General features: G+C 37.1%; 3 protein-coding genes across 10 annotated transcripts in view; 1 reads left to right on the top strand and 2 right to left on the bottom strand.

Annotated features, from left to right (window-relative positions):
- Window positions 1–314: 314 nt before the first annotated feature.
- On the top strand, window positions 315–3,360 carry LOC110023269 (protein PMR5). Its single transcript, XM_020722591.1, has 4 exons — window positions 315–807; window positions 1,849–2,027; window positions 2,111–2,269; window positions 2,905–3,360. The coding sequence occupies exons 1-4, from the start codon at window positions 391–393 to the stop codon at window positions 3,239–3,241; spliced, it is 1,092 nt and encodes a 363-aa protein (XP_020578250.1). The 5' UTR covers window positions 315–390; the 3' UTR covers window positions 3,242–3,360.
- Window positions 3,361–5,593: 2,233 nt separating this feature from the next.
- On the bottom strand, window positions 5,594–8,418 carry LOC110023282 (endoglucanase 15-like). Its single transcript, XM_020722606.1, has 5 exons — window positions 8,227–8,418; window positions 6,921–7,334; window positions 6,742–6,828; window positions 6,251–6,400; window positions 5,594–6,163 (listed from the first exon to the last, which is right to left on the bottom strand). The coding sequence occupies exons 1-5, from the start codon at window positions 8,416–8,418 to the stop codon at window positions 5,594–5,596; spliced, it is 1,413 nt and encodes a 470-aa protein (XP_020578265.1).
- Window positions 8,419–13,498: 5,080 nt separating this feature from the next.
- Window positions 13,499–17,333, bottom strand: part of LOC110023194 (anaphase-promoting complex subunit 1) — a 160,504-nt gene continuing 156,669 nt past the window's right edge. For all 8 annotated transcript variants that reach the window (XM_020722477.1, XM_020722480.1, XM_020722481.1 and 5 more), the window contains 3 exons: window positions 14,852–14,927; window positions 14,673–14,771; window positions 13,499–14,141 (listed from right to left, as the gene is read on the bottom strand). In XM_020722477.1, coding sequence (XP_020578136.1) covers window positions 13,737–14,141; window positions 14,673–14,771; window positions 14,852–14,927 — 580 coding nt within the window. In that variant the 3' untranslated portion in view covers window positions 13,499–13,736. The remainder of the gene's footprint in view (window positions 14,142–14,672; window positions 14,772–14,851; window positions 14,928–17,333) is intronic.

Below are 17,333 nucleotides of genomic sequence, written 5' to 3'. Positions count from 1 at the left end.
TCTATATCTAAAGAGCCTTCTAGTACGCAGAGTTGGTTCATGTTCGAATCCAACATCCCAACTCTATTTTTTCTAATTAATTTTAAAGAGTCAATTTCAAGTTGAACACGAACAAAAATATTTAAATCGAGTCGAACACGAACACATAATTCACGAGCCGATTTCAAACACTAATAATTTTAGATGAGGGCCAAACTAGAACTAGCTCTGCTCCTGGCCGTCAGGCTGCGGTAATAACCTCGCTCCTAGTTATTAAAAAAAAAAAGACCGATCTTTTAACCAGACAACTAACAAAAAAAAGACATTTTTATGACAAAACATAGCCGACAGTACAAAAAGCAAAGCAAAGAACCCAATTCCCACTTCCCCTCTCCCCTCTCCTTCTCCCACATGGCTCATCCCCTTCCTTCCGCCACCCTCCTCCTCTCCCTCCTCTACTCCGCCGCCACCCTCCCCATCAATCTCCCTCTCTGCAACCTCTTCTCCGGCCAATGGCTCCCCGACTCCTCCTTCCCTCTCTACCAATACTCATCCTGCCCAATCATCGATCCCGAATTCAATTGCCAGCTCTACGGCCGCCCGGACTCCGACTATCTCCGCTACCGCTGGAAGCCGGCCGCCTGCAAGCTGCCAGCGTTTAATGGCACCGATTTTCTAGTAAAGATGAGAGGGAAGACGGTGATGTTCGTCGGCGACTCTCTCGGCCGGAATCAGTGGGAATCGCTTATTTGTATGCTCGCCGCGGCGGTGCCCTTGTCGGCGGCGGTGATGTTGCGGGGTGATCCCCTTTCTACGTACAAGTTTTTGGTACCCACTTAAATTCCACTCTTTCTTTTCTAATTTTTTCTTTTAATTCAATCTGTCAATATTATTTTAAATTTCTTTAGATTAATGTATTTAATATATTAGGAGAATTTACATTAAACTCTACAATTTCTGATTTTTTTTATTCGTATATAATTTATATGTAAAAAAATTATTTTTATAAATATATTAATATATATTTATACACACACACACAAACGTTTCATGTATTTACATATATCTGATAATTAAACTTTAATTTTTATATGAATATTAATTTAATTGTGCATAGAGATCACCCGAAACTTACTATTTACAAATCAAGCTCCTTCTTTTTTTTCCATTTTTCAAGTTCTTGCTCAAATATCAGGATCCGCGGTAAAACTTCCCAACCAATATTTTTCATTTTTATCAAATTCTCAATAATTTATTCGCGACACACTTAAATACATTGATTTAATAGTTTAAAAGAATCAACTACCTGATTGATTTGTAAATATCAATGTTTTGTGTGATCTACATGTAATTATCTCTTTTTTCAACTTAAAATCATATTTTCATTTAGTTTTAATAAATGAAGATCAATTTTTTATATAATAAGCCCAAGTCTTCTCAGGTCTACTTCTGTCGTTCTTAACATAAGTCGAATCTAAAACATCTACTCTCTTAATCTGATCATAAGATGATCGAGGTTTAATGTGGCCAAACCATAAAATAATAATATTTTTTTATGTGACAAGAAACTGTTTATTTGGTATAAATGTAAAAATTAAAATTTAAGAATTCCATTTGGGTCAGCTTATAAGTGCGGGCGGTTTTTTCAAAACGCCGCCATACCGTTTGGTTAGCGCGTTTCATCAGCTTATCTGAAACTGCGTTTGAGTTTTTACACTAAACGCAGGCCGCAGGTCGACCACTGCGGCCGGCCCGAGGGCCGCGTTTCAGGAAAAACAGCTTATTCTGAAACGCACAAGCTGTCCCAAACTAACCCTTAGATATCTAAATTTATATGAGCTAACTATAGAGAGAGAGAGAGAATTACAGGAATACGAGGTGTCGGTTGCATTCTACAGAGCTCCATACTTAGTAGACATTGATTCGGTGAATGGGATTAGAATTCTGAGGCTTGATAGTATTGACAAGAATGGTGAGGCATGGAAAGAAGCTGATGTCCTCTCCTTTAATTCCGGCCATTGGTGGACTCATACTGCAGCTCTGCAAGGGTACCAAACATTTTGATGATAGATATGTAAATATATAGGAAGTAAATGGTATATTTGTAAATCTATCGTTTGTTTGTTGTAAGGTGGGATTATATGGGGGAGGATGGAGCATACTACAGAGATATGGACCGGGTGTTGGCTTTCGAGAAGGGAATGAGCACGTGGGCCAATTGGGTTGATGCAAACGTCAACACTACAAGAACAAGAGTCTTCTTCCAATCTCTTTCTCCAACGCATTACAAGTATGTGTGCTTCTTCTTCCCTTCCTCCTATCTTCATTTGCTCATACTTACTTTGATGTAGGTTATTTTGGATATCTATTCACATGAAATTAGGGTTTAGAAAACCAGGTTTGGGCTCGCTAGTTCGACTCTTTCTATCGAGAACTGGTGGCTAGTTTAGTCTAAATAATTAAATAAAATCATTTCTGGTTGTGAACCGCTCGGTCGAATCAACAGTTCGACATGTAGACCAACAAATCAGTCAAAACCATGGATCAGCTTTGTTTGACCAATTCTGCGAGATTCCGAGTGGCGTAGGAGTGTTGCTCCCTTGTAGGCTCATGCTGTAGAGCTTTAAGACCTTCAGATCCTGATTGATGAGATGCATAATTGTTAAGAGTTTATTTCTTTTTTTATATTTGTGATTATTATACCCAATTATTTGCTTGAAATAAGAAAATCATATTTGACTATATTTATATAAGTTGTCAATATAATTTAAACAAAATTTGAAAGCTTATATAAATGGACAAAATATAAAGTATTTATTTATTTATTTTGTATAAATAGATTTTGTAATTTCAAGAACATCTAGCCTTAATGGGCTTCAGGCTCTGACAACTGATCTCAATTATCTGGCCCATGTAAAATTATAGCCCAATGGAGTGGAAGGATCCAATATCCAGAAACTGCTACGGGGAAACAACACCCGTCAGCGGGTCAAATTACACAAGCAATAGCTCCGCAGAGAAGAGCATGCTGCAGGTGTTACGAGGAGTGTTGATTTCTATGCGGATGCCCGCATATTTTCTGGACATCACGCGACTTTCGGAGCTCCGTAAGGACGGCCACCCCTCCATCTATAGTGGCGACCTCACCCCACAGCAGCGAGCCAATCCTGACCGCTCATCCGACTGCAGCCATTGGTGCCTTCCAGGCCTCCCTGACACGTGGAACGAGATTTTCTATGCGGCCCTCTCCTTCTTCTTCTGACCTCTTTTCTTTTTAACCCCAACTTAAATGTTATAATTGTATCATTAGTGTTGAAATTAGGGCTTAATTTGTAATAATGTATTTTATTTAAGGTTTTCTTATTATACAATTGGAAGTCATACATGTGTATTAAGATATCTAATGTTATATTTTTATTTATGATTCACATTTATTTTAATAACTTATGATATGTATTTTTAATAACTTAAGTCTTTAATTTTCTTAACTCATACATGAGAAATGTTAGAGAGAAAAGACCCATCTTTTAGAAGTTACGGGCTTACTATTTATAGAAAAAAAATACATACAAAATCTAAAATTACATTTTTGCCCCAACTTTAATGAGGAGTTACATGTTATTATTATCTTTTTATTAATACTTTGCTTTGATAGTGAGTTACAGGTTCTTACGATGCATTTTTATAATCCCCGCTCTAGTAGGGTAGCTATAGGTATTAATGGTGTTTTTAATATAACTGATTTTTTTGTATATTTTCATTATCTTTTTATCTGGACCGTTAGATTGTCTTGGTCTTCGTGCAAATCGTTATTGAGAGCACAACATACATTCCCCTCAATTGTTATATATTTACATATCTATGACCAAAACTTTACTTCTTTTTTTTTTTTGTTTACGGCAGACTAATATTTCATATCATATAAAAAATATCATCATGACTAACATTTACAAAACGTACTCCAACTTTTCATAGGTAATAATGTAAAAAATCAAAGTTGGGGTCTTAGATTTTGTAAATACATCTGAATTATGTGACATATGTATATAAATCTTCTAAATATCAAAAGGTTACAATGAAGTAAACTCTTAAAGTTTTAGAGAAGTTATTTGAGATGTTAATTTATGATAATTATAATTAAATGTAGCTTGCATTTCATGGATGTTGAACTAATAATAGAGGTTGTAACATGCCTATTATGATGGCCTTATTGTACATTCTTGCCACCCAATTCCAATGTATTTATACATCTAACCTTCCAAACTTTATTTCTTACATTTAAGTCACTCAAAATCTTTTTATATCAAGGAAAAAAATATCATCATTTTAATTTTTAAAATGTGAAATACACTATGTTTTGCAATACATCATATTACATATTCAACCTTCTTTAAAAGGGGCATTTACATGCATACCACCAATTCTTATATACGTTAGATATGTAAATACATAAGAATTATGCATTATGTATATAAATTTCCCTATTTTACTTCATAATCATAGATCATGTATATACTATGAGGTCATGTAGAATATACACATGAAAAAAATCATATCTTTAGGTGTGAGAGCTCCCAAACCCACGCGGGTGAGCCAAACCCCGTAGGCTCAATCTAGGTGGGCGAGGGATCAAGCGACCCTTTCTATTTGGAGTGGAGCCCACTTCTCTTTACCCTTAGACTATATATATGTTATTTGTTAGGAGTGTATTCGAGGACATGTGACGTTTTTGGCTGTGTTATGCTCTAAAGTGGTTGCTTGTTGACGCACCCTTCAATAGCCTGTGATTGCCGCCCCCTAACTATCGATCCGACACTGGAGTGCACAGAACCATGCAAGCAAGCCAAATGCAACCGGCTGGGTCTAGGTGTTAGAGGGATCCAACGACCCTTTCTATTGGAGCAGGGCCCAACCCTCTTTATCCTAAGACTAAATATATGTTATATGCTAGAAGTGTATTCGAGCAACGTTTTGACTGTATCCTTCTTTAAAGTGGTGATTATCTTCTTGCATTCCTCTTCCCTGCCTTCCCTTGCTTGCTTTCGCCCCTCCAAAAGCCTCTGATTGCTGACGAACCCTTCGACGGTCGACCGAACTACGTCGCCCCGTACCGACCCCCTTCCTGCTTGCTGTCGCACCCTCCACAACCCTCATGCTTGTTGTCAAGCCACAAGATCACTTTTCCCTCGCTGCCACTGCATCCCACCACCTTTGATCCTCACTTTATTCGTGTTTATTTCGTTGTTGTCTTATTTTCGAGTGTCTTTATTTGTAACACACTTTAAACTCTAGTAATAATATTATAATTCTTTCATGATTTGGGTTAATTTCGGCATCACTCCAATTCCTAAATATACATTTTTATGCATATACCAAATGGCATATATGTAAATAATAAAATTTAGATGTTAGATATGCAAATACAGAGAAATTGTGCACTATCTCATTCATACTTCAAAAATCAAATGCCTAACAAAAGTTTCAATTTAGTCCATTAATTTCGCTATAATATAATATAACCACGTTGGTAAGTAATTAATTAAATAATTAAAACCCTAATTACCAATCCCCCCTTCCGCCAACCTCGCCAGCACCCCGACGATCGCCGCCGCCGTCACCGTCGACGGCCCCCCCCGCCGCTAATTAATCGATAATTACTCCGATCATCTTCGTAGCCATCATTAGCATCCGGCCCGCCGACAATCGCCCCCTCAATCACATTAGGGTTAGGGTCCGGGCTATCAAACCATTCCTCAAACCCTCCCTTACAGTCCACCGGCGTCGGGTCCTCCGCCACCGAAACAATCGAAGCCCCGCGGTGGTGCACTTTCGCCGGCGAACTCCGGCCGAACCCGACCATATAGCTCGCATTCCTAGGGTTCGCTCCGAGGAGATAGTCGACTTGATTGGCGACGAAGGAGATGATTTCCGGCGGGGAGACGGCGGCGGAAGGGCAAGAGAGGGAGGCTCCGGCGGCGGCGAGATGGTCGGAGTGGACGGAGAGGAGGAGGAGGGCGGCGGTGGTATACTGTAAATTGTTCCAGGGTAGAAACCATAGGAGGCCGCCGGGGGTGAGTCGGGCGTTGTTAGGGTTTCTTTGGAGGAGTGAGCAGAGGAATTGATCGGCGCTGTTCTTGTATTGGATCATGGAGCCGGTGGCGTTGACTCTCTTCTCCAGAATGAGCTGCGAAGAGATGGAAATCGAATCCAATTCATTTTTTATTTAAATGTATGAATCCACGGAGTGAGCCGAGAAAAGGGAGAAGAGAACCTTGGAGACGAGAAGCTGAGCGCCGGCGAACTTGTCGTCCCAGGAGAACATGGACCGGACGCCACCATTGTTGGACTGTGCGAGGAAGTCGAGGTAGCTCTGTTTTCCGGTGGCGCGGTGGAGCCACGCCGCCGCCCATAGAAGCTCATCCTGCACAGTGTAAATTAAAAATAAATTGTGAAATATATATATAATTCTTCTAATATTTTAATAACATATAATTTAATTATTATGTTTAGAAATATAAAAATAAAAATAAAAAAAGAGAATATTCCATCCGGATGGCCATTCACCAACAGTCAGATCACTACACGTCATCGACAGACAATGTGGTTGCAAATGAATGACTTTTGGTCGTAAAGGCCCGAAAAAAAGGAGAAAATATTATGTCCGGAATGCGGACGAAGACAACGTCTGAACAACGAACGCCATACACTTAACGGAAAAAAAAATAGGACCTAATATATTCTCGAAAAAAGTCCCAAAATTACCTCAAAACCACTGCTGGAGTAGAAATTGGCGGCCACCGGAACGCTGTTCTGATACAACCCAGGATGGTTCTTAGCAAACTCGAATAACTACATTCAAAATAAATAAATAAATAAATAATTAAATAATTAATTAATTTAACTATCAAAATTATAAACCAAAATTAATTAATATAAATTACTTGCTCCGCATGAGAGAGAAGATCGTCCGCATATCTCGGATCGGACGGCCGAAAAGCGAGGGAAGCGGCCGCCATCGCGGCCGCTGTCTCGCCGGCGACATCGGCGCCGGGATTGGATCCGTCGACCTTATAAGAGGTGCGGGGGGTGGTCATGTCCTCCGGCCTCTGCCAGCAAGCGTGGTCGGAATCCCCATCGCCGACCTCGACGTAGAGCTGGTCGGGGGCGGCGTGAGCTCGCCGGAAATAGTCGGTTCCCCAAGAGATGGCGGCGAGCGCGTTGTTGAGTTCGCCGGCGGCCGCCAGCTGATGCCGGAAGTGGAGTGCGGCCCAGGAGAGAGTGGTGATGGTGAAGGCCATTGGGAAGCCGAACTTAACGTTGTCTCCCGAGTCGTAGTATCCTCCCACCAAATCCACCTGCAATAAGCTCTTTTATCAGGGGTTTTTATGTAAAAATACTCTAAAACATTTAATATTATGGAATTTTCTTCTAATTTTAAGATTTTACATTTCAAACATTTAAAAGCCATTCAAAATTTTAAATTTAATAGGAAATTGTTTTTTTATTTTTAACTTTTATATATTTACATATCCAACACCAACATTTTCATATTTATATATACACATCACTCAAATTTTTTATATTACATAAAAAAAATAATATTAATATTAACTTTTTAAAAGTGAAGTACACAAGTAACATATCACACAATTTTTTACATATCTACTTATCTAACTAGGGGTGTAAACGAGTCAAACAAAAACAAACAAAATTTGTGTTCGTGTTCAATTTGTTTGAAATAAACTCGTGTTTGAAATTGTTGGTGAAGTCACTGGTCGTGCTCGTTTCTTAACGAACAAACCGAACACGAGCTGTTCGCGAGCTGTTCGCGAACGACGAGTCAGTTTATTATTTTAAATTATTTTATATTTCGAACAATAACGATTCAAACACGAATGAACACATCACTGTTCGTGTTTATTCGTTTAACTAACCGCACGAAAAAAAATTGTTCACGTTCGTCTCGTTTATTTATCGAATGAATCAAATATAACTTATTGACAAACCGAACACTAACTGTTCACGAACAACGAATTTTTTTGACAGCCCTATATCTAACACCTAAATTTTCATATATATATATATTTGAAATTACATAAAATATCATTAATATTTACTTTTTATTGTTTAAAAGTGAAGCATACCTTTCAATGCATAAATCCTTACACTAAATTATTACAAATGTAAATACATGAGAATTGATGGGTATGCATGTAAAATTAAGAAAATAATAATAATGAAGCTTACGCCAACATCGCCGCCATCTTTGAGGGCAGAGTCGCCCCGCCAATGGACTCGCTGGTCGGATGGTAATTTTCCCGATCTCTGAGCCTCAAAATATAGTAGAGATTTAGTCAACGCCTGCTTATAGCCACCTGCAGATGCAGCCCCTCCATGCCTCACAGCAAGAAGCAGAGCTAAAAAAACCCTAAAAATCATTTCTATTTAATTAAAAAAATGTAAATTATATTTCCCACCTCTTAAGAATTTATAGGGTGGAAATAAATCAAAATTTGATAAATTAATTAAATACTTACCATTCTAATTATTTAACAGATCTGAAATTAATGTTTTTCTTTTTTTTATTACGCATTTAAATTAAAAATAATTTGTTTTTTTTTTCATAATTGGAAATATTTCCTTATATTAAATAGCATTAATTTCTTGATTGGAATTTAATATTTATTTATTTAGATGATTTAAAGGAATGTGTTAATCATTCCTTTAATGAATTAACAACTAATGTGGTGAGTTGTCGTCATAATTTTCAATAATAATCATCACATCATCGATTATTTGAATTGAATGATGTAAAAAATATAAATAAAATAAAGAAAAACTCGATAATTGATTCGAATTTTAGCTCGGATCGAAATAGACGAGCCGAGTTATGAGCCAAGAGTTTGGATCAAATTTTGTTCAAGTTGATTTCGAGCCATACAGGGATCGGCTCGAACTGGCTCGAGATCGACTTGAATTATTTTTTATTTATAAAAATTATACATAATGGTAAAAAAAAATCAAATATAACGAGCTACAAGACAATTTCGAGCTTTTGAGTCACCTTGCTTGGATGTCGACCTTGAATGGATCCAAATAACTCAAATTTGAGCTAGTTCGTTTCGATTTTGAGTCAGATTGAGCACGATTCAATTTCGAGCTGAGCGAACATAACAAGCCACAGAACCATTTCGATCTAAACTCAATTCATTTGAGCCGATGTCGAGCCCACATTGGATGATGCTTGCTTGCACTTGTGCACAAAATAATTAAATATTTGCTAGTTTGGAAAAAAGGATATTGTAATAAAGATATAAATGATGTAATTAAATGATGCTCCTATACCAATTATATTATATCAAAATGATGTGGATATATGAAACAAGCTACGATATGGTCCTTTTTTTTTCATTATACAATTATAAAAGCCTTGTTTATATCATCATATTGAAATTAAATAAAATGCTTTATGATTTTATACTAATTCATCTACTATAAAAGCCTTACATATTAATTCCATAATTTCTTATGTTATGATAAATTAGAGCAATGATCTATTTTATAAGTTGTGTTATAATCTCTATTTATTTTTAAAATTAATTGAATTCTATGATTTAGTGGCACTTTCAATCTATTGAAAATCATTATTAAAAAATAATTTATGAGCAATAGTTTTGATGTTATTTAATGTTAGTAGTGTAAGTATTAAAATTAAAAATGTTTGATGATTTGTTTCTGCCTTAGCATTTCAAGCTTTTGGTATTGGCCATAAAAAAAGTAGTATTATATATGGTGGAATTAGGGATGTAAATGAACAAATGCACTTGATGAACAACTCGAACTCGACTTGTTTAAGACTCGACCATGTTCGTTCAAATTAATAAATAAACAAGCTTGAACACTTTTTAAGAGCTTGAAACTTAAATGACTTAAAATTAATAAATAAACAAGCTAGACATGAACATAGTTGAATTAGTTCAATTATGCTCACCAACAAACTTGTTTGTCCAAATAGCTTTGCACCTACAAGCTATGTCCTAGATTACTCTTGTTTCTGTTTATAACTCTCACTGCATGGGCAATATCCAATCTCTGCTGAAAGCCTTTTTTCAACAAGTCTAGCCTTTTACCTCTTACTGCCATCAAACTCAGTCTTCACCTGATACACCCACTTGTTATGTAATGCCTTCTTCTCTAGTGAAAGTTTTGTCAGCTACCACTTGCTTGAACTTTCATATTACAAGATTTATTCATAGCTCTTTCGTTCTCCACCATCAGTCTGTTCCAGTCTGTGGAACAATAGGAATGGGTGTCCCGGACCCACTATCTTCTTCAATTCAATCATCAACAGAACTATGAATTGCCAACAATAGTGCATCATGTACTTCTTCAGATATCACATTTGCGATATCATTCTCCATCTTCTTAGGATTCCTGTAGTTCCTCTTTATATGGCCAGCCTTGCCACAATTCCAGCAGGTTGCCTGCTGCCTAGACTTTGATTTTAATCTCTCTATATTTGAGTTCCCATCCTGACATCTCCTTCTGAAATCAACATTCAGTGCCGAACTCCAACCTGAGATCTCACCAGAATTTTTCCTGCGCACCTCCTTAACCAAAATCAAATGACGAATATCATCACATTTCAGTTTAGATTTACCCACAGAACTGCTAACTGTCATCCTCACAGCTTCCCAACTATTTGGCAATGATGTCAACAATATCATCGCACGTATCTCATCATCAAAATCAATTTCAACAGACAACAATTGATTTGTGATAGTATTGAAATCATTCAGGTTTTGAGCAACAGAAACAACTTCCGTCATCTTCAAATTGAATAATTTTTTTCATCAAGTACACATTGTTATTCGCCGATGGCTTTTCATACATACCTGATAAGACTGTCATGAGATCTGCAGGCGTCCTCTCTTTGACGACGTTGTGTGCAACGGACCTTGATAGGGTCAATCGATTAACCTCCAAAACTTGTCGATCCAACAAATTCTATTCAGTCTCATCCATCCTTTTAGGTCTTTCCCCCAATAACGGAAGATAAAGTTTCTTCCCATAGAGGTAGTCTTCTATCTGCATCCTCCAATAACCAAAATCTGTGTCACTTCATCTGCAGACACCATTCTTCCTCAAATTCGAACAAAGCTCTGATACCAGTTGTTGTGGTATATATGAAATTTAAAATAGGAGAACGATCTTTGATGAAGTAGCGAAAAATAGTACGAGAAAATTCACACAAAAAAATAGAAACATAATGGAACACACATATTTACGTGGTTCGACAAATTGCCTACGTCCACGGAGTTGCAGAGGATTTTACAACTTGAGGAATTTACTCCAATAGATCGTCTCGACTTACAAGAGAAATCTCTCACTTTGTTGCTCTCTCTTCTTCCTCTCTGTTCTTCTCTCTCTACACCAAAATATATCGAAGAAACTCTAAACCGAGATACACCGAAGAAGATAAACTTACAAAAGAAATAAACTCAATTTATTTTCTGCCACAAGTCACCAAGAAGAAGCCAAGGAGAACAATCTTCTTCTTTCTTCCTTCTTCACAGCAAGGAACTACACCTTGCACTTCTCTTCCACTCTCTCCCGTGGAAGTCCTTCCACTATCCCGTGAAAGCCCGAAGAACAACACAAAAGACGTGACTTCAAAACTGAAGGAGACATGCGATCCTTTTATCACGAACAGGAAGGGTGTTCGGTGACGTTTCGCGAAACAACAGGGAGTCACATCTATTCGCGGTCAGACCGTGCTCCAGCATAGCACAGTATCTGTAAGAATCAGTTTAATATGAACTCACTGACAACAATAAGACGCTCCAACAAAACCACAACATTCACAATAATCCAAAGATACAAAAGCATATGCTCAATATGTGCCGGAAAAAGTGAATATTAGCTTAAGATGAGCAACAATTCCAACCATTTTTGAATCACAATAACACATAAGCATGACAACCTTTTATTGATTCTAGATGTTACCAAATGAGCACGAGTGAAAATTCATAATAAATTTTGGATCGAAAGAAAACAAATCACATCAGGGATGCATCTTTTCAATGAAGTATGGGCATAATAGCATTCAAAGAAGATATGATTACGAGACTCAATACAAGAGTGACAAAAGGACAGTCCAAGGATTAAAAAAGAAAAGAAGACTGTTGTTGCCAATGACCTAAAATTAAAGAGAACTTGTAATTCTAACAACCACTTGCATCAGATTTTTCCAAAAGGGAGATGTAGTATTTCTGAGTTTCACCCAAATAGTCTTCGATGCACCAAAAAGCCAGAAAATAATCAGAATTGTAGAGCCAGCATATAATTTTGGATTTAAACATAGGATTAATGATATCAAGATTAGGAAACCCCAAAATCACCGCAATGTTTTGGTTTTGTTATTGTTTTTCGAGCTATGGTGTGAAGGTTCTTATAAGCACCACTATGATAAAAAAAAGTTTTTCGAGCCTGCAGAGTTGGTTGAAAAAAGTGAGGAACAGGGGAGAAAAGCCCAAGAAGAGGAATGACTATAGGAGATGGGAGACGATCGTGAAGGAGGGCGACCCAAATGACGGAAAAAAATTTGTGTACGTACGTCAATAACCTATAAATATGTTACAGAGAGATTATTGGAGGGTTATATTCGCGTTATACCCCCTGTAATCTCCCTGTAACCTACCGTAACCTACAAATATATAAAAACAGAAACGCGAAATTTACTAGAAGATGCATGAATGTTACAGAGAGGTTACAAGGGATATAACGTGATTATAACCTCTCAATATTCTCTCTGTAATCTATTAATATACGCAACGCTGCGTACATCTTACGTACACAAATTTTTCCCCAAATGACGTGAGATGGGAATGGGGGGTTAGTTTGAAGTAAAAACTCCTAAATTAAAATATATTGAATACACTTGTGAACCAAATTATTAAGTTTTGAACTTGTATGATTAGTTACAAATATAATAAAAAGAAAGAAAAATTAAAAGATCAATAATTAAAGAAAAAATATTTGATAAAAGAAAAATGAAATATAATTTTCATTACTTTTAGAAACTTTATACTTGTACTATTAAATTCTAATACAATTAACATATACTTAACATGAATACTTATTAAAATGATCAATCCAACAAACCAAATATGTTAAGTTTTGGAAAAAAAAAATATTATCTCCGTAGTTTGGATGCAAGCTACGTCCGCACAACTGAAGGGATACACCGTGGGCAGTTTTTTATTTTTTTTTCTCCAGTGCTCTGTCCGTTTTATTGCGCCCGTTGTTCGGACGTAGTTTTGCGTCCAAACTTCATACGCTATATTTTTTTCCAATTTTTGACTCGTTTATAACTCGGTAGTCATTTATTGAGTCAATGCACGAGTTAACTTGGCTAAAACCTCCAAGAACAACCCATAAAATGCTGGAACTGTTAGTTGTTTATGTGAAGAAAATTTGACAAATAACTCAAATTAACTACTAGCTAAAGCTCAATACCAATGATTAAAAATAATAATGATATAAGAACTAATAACAAGCCTTGTTCAGTGACTCAATAACCTAAAACTAACAAAACAATGACATGGCTATAGACTGAAAAAACCTTATTTCACAGCTCATTGTTAGGCTATCCTCTGCTCGAATGTCTAAAGCACAAAAGTTATAAATAAAATAAAGTGCCAATCACGGTGATTCAAAATTTTGCCGCCGCTGCCGCAGCTCGCGATCGTTCCAATTTATTTTGAACCACTTGAAAGCAGGAGCTCATCAATTTGGGAAATCGCTTTGATATGGGTATTTGGCAGCAATAACCGCAGCAAAGGAAGCATGGAGGAGGAAGACGGAACCCTTGCCCTGATCTTCTGTGCCGCTTCCTTAACGACATGAGGCGGCGGCAAGCTGTACCATTGAAGGTACCAAAAAAATGGAATGGCTTCTTGTTCATGGAATCCAGATAGGTTATGAGGCCAATTCTCCAAATTCATATATTTTATCAAACAGTCTCTCAGGCCTGAAGAGCTGCTGAGAATTCCTTCTACATGCTTTTTGATGGATTCCAGAAATGTGGATTGGATGATGCCTCCTCCTCTTGTGGTGGAGAGTTTACCACTTTTCAAAGCTTCATTATAAGCTAACGCAAGCTGCAGAATGATGAGAAATTGTTGTCATTTTTTGCAGGTTTAACAACTTTATCGCACTTCATGTTCACAATAACAAAAAATTATTCAAAATATCAACTAAAAAAAAAGATAAAAGATAAATACAGAAAATAAAAGTGATTCCAAATAAGCCCTAAAGAATGACAAAATGGCAGCTAGAAGATGCCTAAAGAGCCTAGGCTCCAGCCGTATTTCGAAGGGATATTTACGTACATACTATCCAATTCTTATGTATTTACATGTCTAGCAACTAAACTTTTTACATTGTACTTTTATACCACCCAAATCTTTCATATCACATATAAATACTACTATTTTAATTTTTAGAGAGTGAAAATACACCTTTTCATGCATTGATATGATGGCTTATATACAAATTCAAGGTTTTAATTTGTATGTTTGTAAATCTTCCTTCTTGATTTATAAACTGAAAGTCTCAGATAACAATTTCAATGGATGCAAATGCCTAAACAATTATTATCTGCATGTAAATGCCTAAATAAAATTCCATACCTTTAAACTTTGTAGAAAAGATAAATCATGAAAAACAATGCGGCCATCTTTGACCTGTTCCCACATTGATGCAATTGTTGTGTACAGTGAGAGATAAATCTGCAAATCAGAAAAGGTAGGCTATTGCAATATTTGCACAGAGAACACATAATGCATACTCTCATTCTAGTTTAAAATACCGGCAGAAGAGCTGGCCTATCATTGCTGACACATTCAAAAATTACTTGTGAGCAGAATTCCTGGAAATTGTCGTCTCTGAAAGAAGAAGAATATAAAGGTTGTTACAATTATAATTATCAAAATAAACTTTCAAAATAATGCTAAACCAAATTCAATTTGTTTTATCAGTAAGACATAAAAAGAAGCCATTACCATAAAGATCGCTTCCCTAAGAGTTCACCACTGCATAAATCAGGACTTACAAGCAAGACTTATTGGAACAAATTTAGCACAACCATGTAATGTTTAAACTCCGCATTTCCTTTTTGTCTAGCTGTATTTTACAAGAATGCAGTAATAGAGTAATCTACAGCACTGAGGGTAAAATTGCAAAAGACAAAATGGCATGAGATTTAAGACGGCAGCAAAGCAGGGTGAGGGCGAGCTTCAAGATGACGAATCAGTAAACAAAGAATTTAAAGCACCAAAACCACTAAATGAAGATCCAAAGTACTGCCGAAGTAGATTAGAATACTGGCCAAGATTGCTTCCTTTGACAAGGCAATGATAAATGTGGGAGATTCAGGACTATACTACAGCTAAAAGATGTGATGATCAGAGGATTGTTCAGCATTGTAAAATTGAATTGATGGTAGAGCTGGGAGAATAATTTTTTCATCAAATTCCTTGCCTCTTTCTTTCACTCGAGCAGACTTCACATGAGCATGTAAGTATCATCTCCTATACTGAATAAATTATTTTCCACGTGGAACCATATATCAATCCATGATAGAAGCTCAAGATAGGATAAAGAGGTCTTTTCCTCGAAAAAATATTACATCAGTACTACGCACGTAGAAATATCGTGTGTATGCTAATAAATAAACCACCCGACACGACAGGAGAAAAAAAACGGCGCAGTAACACAAGGAATATTCCCTCCAGTGTTATTCATGTGTTATTGTGTGTTATTCATATGTTATTGCGTGTTATTCATGTGTTATTGATGTGTTATTGTGTTATTATAACACCAAGAATATTCTCAGGATACAATAACACATGAATAACACACAATAACACTTAAATAACACAGGGAAGAATCTTGTGGGTGGTAGTGCGCCGTTTTTTTCTCTGTCGGGAATATTCCCTGTGTTATTTAAGTGTTATTGTGTGTTATTCATGTGTTATTGATGTGTTATTGTGTTATTATAACACCAAGAATATTCCTAGGACACAATAACACATGAATAATACACAATAACACATGAATAACACGAAGGGGAATATTCCCCGTGTTACTGCGCCGTTTTATTTTCTCTATCGCACAGGGTATCGTGGCGTTATTTCATTGGCTACGCATGCTACTCTACGTGCGTAGTACTGATGTAATATTTTTTCCTTTTCCTCAACTAAGTTCAAGGTTTAGGTTTTTTAAAGCTGAGGATTGAGTAGTATAACAAGCTAAATCAATCCATTTAGCCAAGCATAACCCCGAAAACACCATGGCTTCTGGGAAATATGAAATTAATATATAACCTAAATCTATATTCAATCACTACAGTCCAACCACTTGAAACATGTTGGCATATTAGACAGCAAATGTATGAATGATGACATGCATCCCAATAGTTTGAAAATCAAGATAATCTTCCCTGAATCAGGCTTTATCACTCAAATGGAAGCTTTTAACACGGTACACACCAAGATAAAGTGAATTAGCAGTCATTCCTTCTCAAGCTTACTTAACCACTTCAATTAGAGGAACTTATCTGATATCGGAGTTGACCCGAAAAGACAATCAAATGCAAATATTATTGCTGAATTTTAAACAGAATCACAACAAAGGTTCATAACCTGAAAATAATAATAATACGAATAAAAACTAGCCCCTAGGGCGAGGACGACAGTGATGAACCCCGGCTAGGCAGAAGGGGTGGTGGTGGATGGAGGGGTTGCGACAGCAGGTGGGTGGAGGGCAGGGAGGCAGCGGCAGAAATTAGTCCCTGGAAGGGGTGGCGATAGTGGAGGAGGTTGCTGGTGTGGTTGGGAGAAACAAAGAGGGGGCAGGCAAGAGGAGTGGCAGTGGTTTAGGCAGAAGAAGGCTGGCTGTAGTGGGTGTAGGTGGGGTGAAGTATGGTGGATGACAGGAAGAGGTTAGGAGTGATCAGCGGTGCTCAGGTGGGCGCTGGAGGGTCAGCGGCAACAGGAAAAGGGTGCATCAGGATCCAGGTGGCTAGCTGGATGGGAGTGGCAGATCTCGGCAGCAAAAACCAGGAGGGGAGAGGTGCAAAGAACAGACAGCAAGCTGGAGGGGGAATACAAAGAGGGACCACGGAGATAAACCACCACCTTGGAGAAGGATGCAGATGGAGCAGCATCTGTCTTCGAATATAGTCCTAGAAAAGAGACAAGTGCCTGATGGCTGGAAATCAAAAATCAGAAAAGTAAAAACTGAGACCTAAACAGCAAACAACATATATTTATGATACGAAAAATAAAAGA

Source organism: Phalaenopsis equestris, unplaced genomic scaffold (genome assembly GCF_001263595.1).
Source record: "Phalaenopsis equestris unplaced genomic scaffold, ASM126359v1 Scaffold000223, whole genome shotgun sequence".
NCBI classification, from domain to species: domain Eukaryota; kingdom Viridiplantae; phylum Streptophyta; class Magnoliopsida; order Asparagales; family Orchidaceae; genus Phalaenopsis; species Phalaenopsis equestris.
Note: the sequence above shows the minus strand (reverse complement) of the source record. Positions and strands in the feature narration are given on the sequence as shown.